Raw genomic sequence first — 12375 nt, forward strand, 5'->3', positions numbered from 1 at the left:
CGAGGCTTTAAGAGTAAATGACTTGTCCAAGGTGCTCAGAGGTGGATTTGAGGCTGGGCAGGCTGAGCTGTACTCTTACCCAGCCCTTGAGCCATGCTGCGTCTGCACCAAAAGTCACTTTGTACACTACAAAGAATGAAGGAGCTTTACAAGATACTTTTTAAAAGCAGGTAGTTGCACGCATTTTGATTTTTTCACAAATTGCTATTTGATTAAAAAAAAAAAAACAACAACTGCTAAAGAATTGGGCTACTTTTCACAAGTCTACAAGGTTATTTAAGAAATCATTTCAACAGTCAAAAGCAAACAATGATAACAGCTACTACTTCTTGGACCTATGAGACAGGCCTCTGTGCTGAATTCATTACATGACTGCCTCCCCTTAATCCAGCTAGCTTACGAGGCACCTGGCACTACCCTTCATTGAACAAATGGGGAAATGGAGGCTCAGAGACTCTGCCCAACTTATCTCAGCTAAGGAAAAGTCTGAACTCTGGTCTATCCGCCTATGCTATGCACCTCCCGGGTATAAAGTGTGTACAAACAGAAAGAATGTTCTAGTTAGGAGCCTATTAGCTATTTCATACATCTAGATATTTGAATGGCCAAATGGAAAATACTACATTCTTTTAGGCCAAGAGAAGAACACAGGTGAGCAGCGGTAGGGGCGTGCAATTCTCCCCTCACAGCCCCTGGCTCCCACATCATCCGGAGCATGAGGAAGGGACAGAAGGGGGGAATGGAGGAGGGGGTTAGCGACATCCTACCATCTTCATAAACAGCCAGCAAAGATAACATGAGGACATGAGCCACGTTCACATCTGGATACACAATGTTGAGTCCTGCCAGGGAAACTGATCCAGTGATGGGATCGCCCAAAATGCATTTAATACATTCTTAGACCATCGGCCCCAAAGAGACTCCAACTCTGACTCAAGTGCCTTGCTAGCACGTGTCACTTGCTCATCCAGGACTCTGCCTTTACCAGGGTGTGGGGGACCCAAATGCAGGGTGACCCACTTCCCACCACAGCTGCCCCGCCAGCCTGCACATGACAAAGGAGGGCACCTCAGCACAGAGGCCAGGTTCCCAGGGCTGGGACCAGAGAAGGCAGGAAAAGCTGAAGACCCCTTGAGGATGCTCAAGCCAAAAGAAAAACTGCAAAAAAGCAGGGGGGTGAGGGTGGTTCTTGCAGAGCACATTCCAAAAGCCTTGATTTTTCAGAGTTCATAAACTACGGATGGAGCCTTGATTAAAAATCCCCCCGAAGCATGGCAAATCAGCCCTCAGAACAAAAGAAACTATGTTAGGGTCATGAGCATGAGAAATAGTGGTTAAGCATGGAGTTTCCAAATGCTAGCTTTCTCTTGGGGTTATATCAAGTGCACTTCGGTGCCATGGTTGGGAAAACCATGGTAGGGAAAAGCAAGGTCAAAGGCTTCCCTGGGTCTTAGAGGCAGGGTGTCCATGGAAGCCCCGCCTCCCCCGAAATCTGCCACCCAAGCAGATTCTCTCAGTCTGGGGTACACACACACACACACACACACACACACACACACACACACCTGACCCCATTAAAGGGAATGTAGCTTTGTAGAAGCAACACCTTCCCAGCAGCAACAAGTTATCTGACAATCGGAATAAGACATTTGGGAGGGAAAGAAGGAGGTAGGGAGCTCCCCATGCTTGCCCAGGTTTCAAGCACAGGATGAAGGGCTGCTTTTAGGGGTGTTAGAGAGGAGTTCGTTGTATTAGCCAGAGGTTAAGAGTTAATCTAACAAGATGCTAAAGTGGAAGTTTCCACTCCAGCATCAAGACTCAACAGATGGGAAATTCCAAAGCATGGGGCCAGACCATTATGTGGAAATTCCTAAGAAGTTGACCTAGCTGGCTCAAAGATCCATACGGAGGATATATAAACAGGTTCAGGGCAGTGGAAAGTGACGGAGGATTTTGTTAGGCAGATTCCTCTAAAGTGCTCTGGTTCCTACCCCGTCCCAGGATGGCTGGGGTGGAAGGAGCTGCCCTTTCATTTCAAGCCTCGAGAAAAGGGTTTCGAAGGCAACTGGAAGGCTTGAAATGGGTCTCTATAGTCTGGGGACTGGTATGCAATTCCTGTTGAAGGCAAAAATGTGAGGAAGACACTAAAGAGGCCTCCGGTGGCAGAACAGAAGGCTGTGTCAGGGAAAGTGGCTGCTCTCCCTCCTCTGGGGGAAGGCGGCGGGGGTGTGAAGTAGTGTGAACTCTGGGCTCTAGGAATGCCAGCCTTGGTCTCCTTAAAACAGGTTCAACCCAACAGGCTTCATTCAGCCTGAGGATGGGAGAACACAGATGGAAACCAGAAGCGGCTGGCTGATGGCCACAGCCGGCAGGAGACACACTGCATGAGTGTTGGGAGATCCAGAAGGAAAGTTCGAGGAGGGAGTCCTTGAGAAAGCCACAGATGCAGCCAGGAGAGAGAGAGAGTCCATTTACCCATCAGCGAGGCTCAGAGCACCCACTGCCAGGCAGGATGGTAGCAGTCAGGTAAGAACCTTCCTCTTTTCCTCCCCCTCTGTCACCTGGGGAGGCCTGATGCCGTGGGCAGCTGGAAGACGGGGAGACCTATACTGGCAAGATGGGGGGGAAGTCTTCTCTTAGAGTGAATACTGACTGTTTATAGGCCAGACTGAGCATTTATAAAGCGTTTAGACCAGAACAAATGTGTATGTGTTACGTAAAGGGGCGGCAGGACTTCTTAGATTCCTTGGTGTCATATCTACGAGGACTTCTTAGATTCCTAAGAATCATGAGGAAAGCATCATAGGCTTGATCAAGTTTGTTTGTTTGTTTGTTTAAAGATTTTATATATTTATTTGTCAGAAAAAGAGCACAAGCAGGGGGAACTGCAGGCAGAGGGAGAAGCAGGCTCCCCGCTGAGCAAGCAAGTCCCCAATGTGGGACTCAATCATGACCTGAGCTGAAGGCAGAATCTTCACTTCCACTCAGGCATCTCAGCTTGATCAAGTTTTTAAAAGAAAATGGGGGAAAGACACATCTCACAGAATAAACTTTAAAGGAACAGCAGGAGACAATAAAGCTGGAGGTGACTGGGGGCTCAGCTGGTTGAGCTCCTGACTCTTGACTCAGCTCAGGTCATGATCTCAGGGTTGCGAGATTGAGCCACAGGTCAGGCTCCACGCAGAGTCAGCTTGAGATTCAGTCTCTCCCTCTGTCTTTCCTTCTGCCCCTCCCCCAGCTCACGCTTGCTCTAAATAAATAAATAACTTAAAAAAAAATACAGATGTGCCTTAATTAGGTCTCATGCCACGTGTGCAATGTAGTAGTTACAGTTAATCTTCGCTAAGCACAGATTATGTGCCAGGCATGAGACCAAGGGCTTTACAGATATTATCTCATTCAGTCCCCCTAACAACTCCACGAGGCAGCTGTTAGTATCCCCTTGGACAGCTAAGGAAACTACAGCTCAGAGAAGTCAGGCAACATTCCCAGAGTCACACAGGTAGGTAGGTAAAGCAGTAGCCTGGATTCAACCTCAAGTCTGACATCTAATCCCGAACCCTTCTTACTGTCACAGATGAGTGATTTTCAGCAGACACTGGTGGCTGAAGCAGGGTAGGAGCTTGGGTCCTGCCCAGCCTTCCCTCCTGCGAGTCCCGAAACTAGAAAACCAAAGGGCAGGGCTTGAAAACCACTCAACAGCATGATCTGAGCAGTCTCTTCCAACTCTGGGATTCTATGACTCTATCACCTGTGGGTGGAAAGATGGGGAGAGGAAGACCCACAGCAGCTGATGTGGGGAAGAGGAAAAACACCGAGTTTGTATCCCGTGTTCTCAGAGAGGCAGCCAGGAGGAGCTGGTTCTAGTCGGTGCTTCTGTAACAGACCCGAGGTTCGCAGAAGTATAGTCCTGGGTAGAAATAAGTGGTTCAGATAATGCAGGTAAAGCACTTAGCACAGAGCCTCGCACCACAGTCAGCATTTTGGTAACTGGCAACTGGGACTGTAAAAGGTTTACATATGCCTAAAAACCTCAACATGCAATTTAATGAAACATACTCAGCCACTGATATCACCGTGTCCCTTCCGTAGGGAACTATATGTATCATGGACACTAAACTTTATTAGCTGAGCCAAGCCAAGAAACAAATGCACAAGATTAAACTGGCCAAATCTGAAACAATTTAAGTAACAATGAGGGGAAAAAGCAGTAAAAAAGAAAAGAAAAGAAAAGAAAAAGTACATACACACAATTTTGCAAATAATTAGAGAAGCCCATTCACTGATTCATTCAATGGATTACAGAAGAGCCCATTTCCTGTCTCCAGGTTAACAGTCACTCTTCTAGATTCTGGGGATACAACAGGAGATCTATAGCCCCAAAACTGCCTACCTAATCACAGCGGGGTCACCCATCCTTCATCTCTCCATATGCTCGTTGTTGCTAGTCTTGATCATGATACCTACTCTGGAATAGACAGTCAAAGTAACGGAAGCTAAATCTAATTTTAAACCTTCCCAGTTCAGTGGATCCCCTGATGCAGAATTTCTAAATCAGTGGACTCTGGTACCCAAAAGTTTTATCTGCTCAGCATTCTCTTACTTCCCCTCTTCTGTAAACTAAATTCTTCCTTCTTTTGTAGGGACCCCATTCTATGGGATTCTGGTGGGATTCAACCTCTCTCAAGGCCCTATGAACAAAACCTGGCCAGATACGGCTTACTGTCTTCTGTGTACTTCTGGCCAAGTTGATTCAGGAAGGGAATCCAAACTGGGCCAGCTAAGATTCCTCCTTGGCATTGAGAGAATGATGGCAAGAAAGGCAGTCTCTTTTCACTCAGATCCACAGCTGTGAGGACGATGGCCATATAACACTGATGGCTACCTCTGGCACCATGGTATGGGAAGAGTTTGCCTGTGAATGAGGCTGACAGCACTGAGCTAAGCCAAAAGTTGGAGGGAGTGGGGCACCTGTGTGACTCAGTGGGTTAAGCCTCTGCCTTCAGCTCAGGTCATGATCTCAAATCCTGGGATCGAGCCCCACATCGGGCTCTCTGCTCAGCAGGGAGCCTGCTTTCACCTCTCTCTCTGCCTGCTGCTCTGCCTACTTGTGATCTCTGTCAAATAAACAAATAAAATCTTAAAAAAAAAAAAAAGATGGAGGGAGTGAAAGATAATGGGCTTGATGATATCTTTTGAACTCCTGGATACAGCTCTACCTGAAGTCCATTTCAGTACAGATATCCTATTCATGTAAGTCAAGAAACTAGTTTAAATTGGATTTCTGATACTTGCACACAAAATAACAACAATCACAAATAACAACAATGATAAAATAACAAATAAGCCTGGCCTAAATGAAAATAAAGCCCAAAAGGAAGTTCCCATTCATTGGTAGTACTTGTGGAAATCTAGGCTGCTCTCTGACAATGATCCCTACTGAATTAAAGGGTTTCATCCTGCAATATTCCTACAAAAAGTCTAGGCTTAGCCTTACTTTTACATGATGTTCTGCCCCTGACAGTTCTTCCTCCAGTGCTGCCACCAACCAGGCCCTACTTCTTGCAATAAATATCAAAGTTTCTGTCCTGAAGAAGAAAGTCCCAGAAGCACACAACAGTCACCCAGGCTAGCCCAGGTTATCGCTTGTTAACAGCAAGCAAATACTTACAGGCTGCTAATCCTATTCCCGTGAGATTCTCCAACTGCCCCGGTTCTCACCTGAACATTCCAGTATCAGAAGTGACCTAGAGCCAGGGGGCTCAAAGCAGAAGGAGACACACTTGTGGAGCAAGGAAAGAGGATGAACAGGTCACAATGGACACGGTCGATGCAATTTCTCTGGAGCCCAAAGCCACTCTGCAGATCGAGTTAGGGTGTGAGGATTTGAGACTGGGGAGAAATAATATTCACGGAGTCCTTTCAAAAGCTGTTTATTATTCTTTTAGAACAGGGATGGTAGGGGCGCCTGGGTGGCTCAGTGGGTTAAGCCACTGCCTTCGGCTCAGGTCATGATCTCAGGGTCCTGGGATCAAGTCCCGCATCGGGCTCTCTGCTAGGCAGGGAGCCTGCTTCCTCCTCTTTCTCTCTGCCTGCCTCTCTGCATACTTGTGATCTCTCTCTGTCAAATAAATGATGAATAAAATTAAAAAAAAAAAAAAAGAACAGGGATGTTAAGTCACTTTCAACTCCTGTGCCAAATTTGGTCCACAGCCAGATGCCCAGGCTTAGCATCAAGAACCGGGACAGGGACACCTGGGTGGCTCAGTTGGTTAAGCGGCTGCCTTTGGCTCAGGTCATGATCCCAGCGTCCTGGGATCCAGTCCCGCATCGGGCTCCTTGCTCCGCAGGGAGCCTGCTTCTCCCTCTGCCTCTGCCTGCCTCTCTGCCTGTGCTCGCTCTTGCTCTCTCTCTCTCTCTCTGACAAATAAATAAATAAAATCTTAAAAAAAAAAAAAAAGAACCGGGACAATCTGTGAAGTCTGATATGGGGTGGGGGTGGGGCACAAATACATGTATTTAGAGATTCCAGCTGAAACCATTAGAGTTTTTCCTTGGATTAAGTGCACACCTGGACAGGAAGGGCTTTTCTTGGACTTCACCCGGGGGGTTACATCATTTACCTATACCCAGGATAGCCCTCACTATTCTATTTGTTACGGGGATGTGGTTCACAACCTTATGCGGTCTCCTCTTTGTGAGCACTGTGGAGAAATTACTCTAAGTCATAACCTCCTCCGAGTAACTAGCATGCCTGCATCCTCCTGCCACTCTGCACTGTCACCTGAGCATGGGTTCTTTCTGGGAATGACCACCCAGAAGCTCCAAGGCAAGACTGGGGGACCTCACAGCTCATGTATGGGCTCTCACTTCCGCACAGGGGGCCCAACCTTATCTAAAATTTCCCCTACATTTCTTTCCCCTACAAATTTCCTGCCTTCCTTATTTTTGTAGGTCCCATTATATTATATGTGTATTTAAAAGCCACCTCGGGGGACACCTGGGTGGCTCAGTGGGTTAAAGCCTTTGCCTACAGCTCAGGTCATGATCTCAGGGTCCTGGGATCGAGTCCCACATCAGGCTCTCTGCTCAGCGGGGAGCCTGCTTCCCCCTCTCTCTGTCCCTGCCTTCCTCTCTGCCTATTTGTGATCTCTGTCTGTCAAATAAATAAAATCTTTAAAAAATAAATAAATAAAAATAAAATAAATGCCACCTCAGGGCACCTGGGTGGCTTAGTCAGTTAAGTGTCTGACTCTCGGTTCTGGCTCAATCTCGCGCCTGTGGGATCGACCTACATGCCAGGATTTGTGTTCGTGCAGAGTCTGCTTCGGATTCTCTTCCCCACCTCCCACTCTCAATTAGATAAATAAAATCTTTTAAAAAATAAAAATGTATTTTTGCACCAAACATAAATAAATAAAATAAAACAAAATAAAAGCCACCTCAAAGCTCTTTGAAAGGAGACAAGCAAGTGTATTAGAGCATCAGCAATCAAAACACTGTAAAACAAATGGGACAGTGAAAGGAAGATGGTTTTACAAAGGCGGCCAGTTGGGGCAGCTCTTACGGGGCAACCCCCGGTGAGCAGGCCAAGAAGGTGGTGGCCTTGGACCACGAACAGCCCTGAGCCTAACTGTCAGCACATGGCTTGGTCATCCCCCCTCACTTCCCGCCCTCATGCCTGCATAGCTCCCGCCACCCTGTCCTTCCTCGGGCAGCTGGTGCTCTCTGGCCCGTTCCGGTGCATCCCACACCTACTTTCTCTTTAGGCCTACTGCTTGCTTCCCTTTTCCATCTCCTCCCATCAAATCGAGTAGTTCACACTTCTACAGGACCTTGTACTGAACAATGACAGGTTGTCCATGGTTGGTAGCATTCCTTCTCACAGGGATGAGGACATTTTAACCAGGTTTTCTGAAGAAGGTAAAAACCCAAAGGACTCAGTCACTAATGGTGGAGTAGGCTGGAATGATGATAGAGATGCAACTCAATGGAGGAGAATCTTCTTGTAAATCTCAAAGAATTCTATGTAAAGTGTTAGCACAGTGCCTAGCGTAGAGTCAGCACTCAAAAACATACCAACGATGACTACTGTTGTTGTTACTGCTCCCACCATGACTACCCTTTGAAGACTCCCTACCTATTCCTCTTTCACCTCCAGGACCACCACCGTGAAGGTCACTGGCCCTTTCTGCACAGTGGCCAGCCACAAATCCATAATCCATAATGCATTTTCATTATCTTTTATGGTTCACAAATCTCTTGCACATACATCATCCTTCTAAATCTTCTTGGTAGGCCATTAAGTTAAACATTATTCTCATTTTACAGATGGAGAAACTGGAGCTCAGCTAGATTGAGTGCAGAAGCAGAAGGGTCAAGGCTCCAACCAGGTCTCCTATAAATGTCTTATTCTTTCCATAATGAGTGGTTACCAACTGCATAGCAATGACATGAGAATCATCTGAGCACTTAAAGATTCCAGGGGTCCACCCCAGACCTAATAAATTGGGATGGCCCAGGGGAAGGGGCTGTGAGCTTGTATTTTAACAGGTGCCTCATGAGACCCTGATGATCTGCTGAGGGACAACCAAGCACAGGGTCCGTGCTGCCTCCTGGTGGTCTAAGCATCTGCAACCCTCTCAGCCATCTGTGCGGGGTCCCTCGAGGTAGGCCTGGGTAGCCGTCTGCTCTGTAAAGTCAGTTTTCTACCACTACGTAACTGTTCCCTCCCCACAATCACATTCAGGTTCAAAGGGAGCCCTGACAGAGCACCGGACAAGGCAGACAGGCCAAGGTGAGGAGAGTGAACCGCACAACAGTGTTTGGCTTTGAAGCAGTTCAGAACAGGGCAGGTCTCAGACAGCACACACAGGCAGGGAAGACCCGATCACAGAGAAGGGAAAATTCTAGTGGGTCCTGCAGAATGCAGAGGGTTTCCAAGGAGGGAAGGGGTGAGCAGCAGGAGGTATCCTTAAGAAAAATGGTAATGGACCAGTCTGACTGGAATAAAAGGAGTAGTGGGAGGTGAGTGAGAGAGGGTCAGGCCAGAGGAAGGATGTGGAGAAGCCAGAGAGAAGAGTCAAGGCCGGTGCTGTGGACGATTTGAGACGCTGACAAAAGCGCGAAAGCCTGAGGGATGAGCCGAAGGATGACCGTGTGGTGGCGGCGAACGGAGGAGGGTTGGAGCTTGGGCCTCCTGGCACTGGCAAGACCACCTCGGAGTCTGCTCAAGGGAGATGCCAGGTGGCGGTGCCAGGGCCCGGCAATCACGATGGGGGGAGAGGGCGATGGGCTACGGGATGGCTATGGATCTGAGACCTCACTCCATGCCCTTCTTTTTTCACGTGACTCAAAAACACTGCAGGACAGGACCACAAATGTGGCCACAGTCCTTCCCCTCCCTGTATCTGGGTTTCCCACAGTGCAATTTGGCAGCTCCTCTACTAAGGAGCTAACTTTGTATCTGTCGCCTCTTGAATCCAGCCTGGCCACATAGCTCGTGTTAGCCGACAGAACGTGATGGAAGCAACGTCGTGCCAAATCTGAGCCTCAGGCTCCAGACACTCCTGTTTACAGTTGGTACCTGCCCAACTGCATGAGAGATGCTCAGGGTAGCCTGAAGGACGGTGAGACACACATCTTAGAGTCATTGTCATCTGCTACCAGCCAGGTGACTCTCAGAAACAAGGCCTAACTGACCTGGACCTGAAGCTGACTGGAGAGACAGGAGTGGTCCCAGCAGAAATCAGAAGAATCATAACACAGAGCCCAGCTCGAACTACCAATCCACAACATTGTAGCATAAAGACATGATTGTTATTTTGAATCGGGAAATTTTGGCTCAGATCTCTGATAGTGTGTTTGGGGGTGATTCTTTATGCAGCAAGAGCTAACTGCTACACACTGCAAATGATGGTATCGCTTCAGCATGAGGCAGTGATGCTACACGAAGCCCCAGAAATTTTCACACTTAAAAAGTATATAATTTTCATACTTAAAAAGTATATTATTTTCCTAACTCTAAAGTCAGTTTTCTGCCACTGCATAACTATTATGTCCCAACAATCACATTTAGGTTCAAAGAGAGAGGAGAGGAAAATTACAGCAAGAAGAAAGCTAATACATTATAGCTATGAGCCAATTTTCATTACAACACACTGCAAGGCACTGTCTGAATTCCTTGGCTGAAATAACACTTTGTTGTTTTGGATACTGCCTGACACAAGCAGACCATCAACAGGGGCCTGGAAATAGTTTCACTGCAAGAACACGAAAAAGTTTTATTTTAATAGTATTGGCATGTAATCATAGATCTTTTCCCCGACCATGTTCTTAGCAAAGGAACATGGATTTTTTTTTTTTTTTTTAAAGGCTTGGAGACATCTTAAATCATTTCAGAGAGGAAAAAAAAAAGTGTGACTAAACAGACATCATCTAATCATAGCACTGGTAGGGATGTATCTAACTTAGAAGCATGAAACATCATTTCAAAAATAATGTCAAACAGTCACATTGTTTTAAAACTAAAAGAGAACTTACCAGTAAGACTTCCTGGGGCCCGTTTTCAGGTTGTAAGAGGTGGAATGAATCTGAAATAGAATTAAGCAAACACTCTGTAAGTAAATCACACTCAGGAAGGGTGTGCTTTTGGTCCCAAGGGACCGCCATGATGTTGCATATTTATTCTTTTAGTTAAAGATTAGCCAAGCTTTTTCTGGCTTCTGATGGAATAGGGAAAGATTTTTGCCTACGTATTTCAACTTCCTGAATAGAGAGCACTCTCATTTACTTCAGAGAGTGCTGGAAGTCTGAAGACAGTACTATAAACGGTAGTGTTCTCGTCCAAACCTCTCCAAGTCAGAGGAAGCCTCCTTGGTTGTTGTTCTTGCCTTGGTCCCTCAGCACTCCTGCTGGGACCAAGCCATGGCTCCCTTTATGGAACCCGTGAAAAGACGGATGGTCTAGCACAACCTGAAGACCAATGGGAAGAGGATACAAGGCTTCCTGATAGTGGCCACCTGATCACAAATAACCCCCAGTTCTTGTTTTATCAGTAAGGGGAGCCTAAGGCAGTGCTGCTCAACAGTACTAGACCATGAGCCACAGATACAATTTTATATTTTTGAGCAGTCACGTTGAAAAGGCAAAAAGAAGTGGATGTAATTTTAATATGTTTAGATGGATTGATTCAGAAAATTATCATTTCAACATATAAAGAACAGAAAAATCACTAATGAGACATTTCACATGCTTTTTTTCATACACAATCTTCAAGATCCAGCATCTCACAACCCAGACTAGCCATATTTCAAGTAGTCAATGGCCATGTTGGCTGGCAGCCACACCAGACACCGAAGGAATCCAATCTTGGCCTTCGCAGGTACTGGCAAAGTCAGTCCAGTGCATACGGAGATTTTATTCATCTATTTTCCTGTTCCTAGTAATCCATCATTACCCCATTCATGATGTCATTTTACTAGAAACAATCACATAATAATAGCAAATATTTATATAGCACTTACTAGTGCCAGGAATTATTCTTGGGAACTACTTCAATTAATCCTCACAATAACTTTATGAGGTAAGTGTATTATCATTCCCATTTTGTAATGAGGAAACTGAGGCATGGAGAGGTTAAGTAACTTACTCAAGGTTTTAAGATGTGACAGCCAGTGGAGATTCTTTTTTTTTTTTTTTAAGATTTTATTTATTTATTTGACAGAGAGAGACAGAGCGAGAGAGGGAACACAAGCAGGGGAGCAGCAGAGGGATAGGGAGAAGCAGGCTTCCTGCTGAGCAGGGAGCCCAATGACAGGCTCGATCCCAGGATCCTGGGTTCATGATCTGAGCCAAAGGCAGACGCTTAATGACTGAGCCACCCGGGCACCCGGATTCTTTCTTTCTTTCTTTCTTTCTTTTTTTTTTTTAATATACAAAGGTTTTTTTGTTTTTTTGTTTTTTTAAGAATTTATTTACCCAAGAGAGGGAGAAAGCACATGAGTATGGAGCTGGGGGCAGAGGAGAGGGTGAGAATCTCAGGCAGACTCCCTACTGAGCACAGAGTCTGATGTGGGGCTTGATCCCATGACCCCTCAGATCACCACCTGAGCCAAAACCAAGAGCTGAGCACTCAACTGACTGCACCACACACACGCCCATCAGAGCTGGGATTCTGATCCAGGTAGTCTGCCTCCAGACTCGTGTCCTTAGCCGCTGGACTCTCAATTAAGTGTGAATGGCTCAACATAAGGTAATTGCTTTCAGTTTTAATTATAACCACCAAGTGATTCAAGGCTGCTCTCATGATACATGGTCAGATAATAGCAGTGATGGCAGATGGAGGGGTTATGGGTTGTGCTATCAAATTAAAAT

At 46.3% G+C, this 12375-nt stretch overlaps 1 protein-coding gene across 6 annotated transcripts in view; it reads right to left on the reverse strand.

Annotated features, from left to right (window-relative positions):
* The window catches only part of GNG12 (G protein subunit gamma 12), a 127856-nt gene that overhangs the window by 65438 nt on the left and 50043 nt on the right, over positions 1 to 12375 (reverse strand). For all 6 annotated transcript variants that reach the window (XM_082688077.1, XM_082688080.1, XM_082688079.1 and 3 more), the window contains exon 2: positions 10543 to 10592. Coding sequence is in view for 2 of the 6 variants with exons in the window: in XM_082688076.1 (XP_082544202.1) it covers positions 10543 to 10592 (50 nt within the window). In the remaining 4 variants the exon portion in view is untranslated. The remainder of the gene's footprint in view (positions 1 to 10542; positions 10593 to 12375) is intronic.

The sequence above is a fragment of the Mustela nivalis genome (genome assembly GCF_964662115.1).
Source record: "Mustela nivalis genome assembly, chromosome: 10".
Taxonomy (NCBI): domain Eukaryota; kingdom Metazoa; phylum Chordata; class Mammalia; order Carnivora; family Mustelidae; genus Mustela; species Mustela nivalis.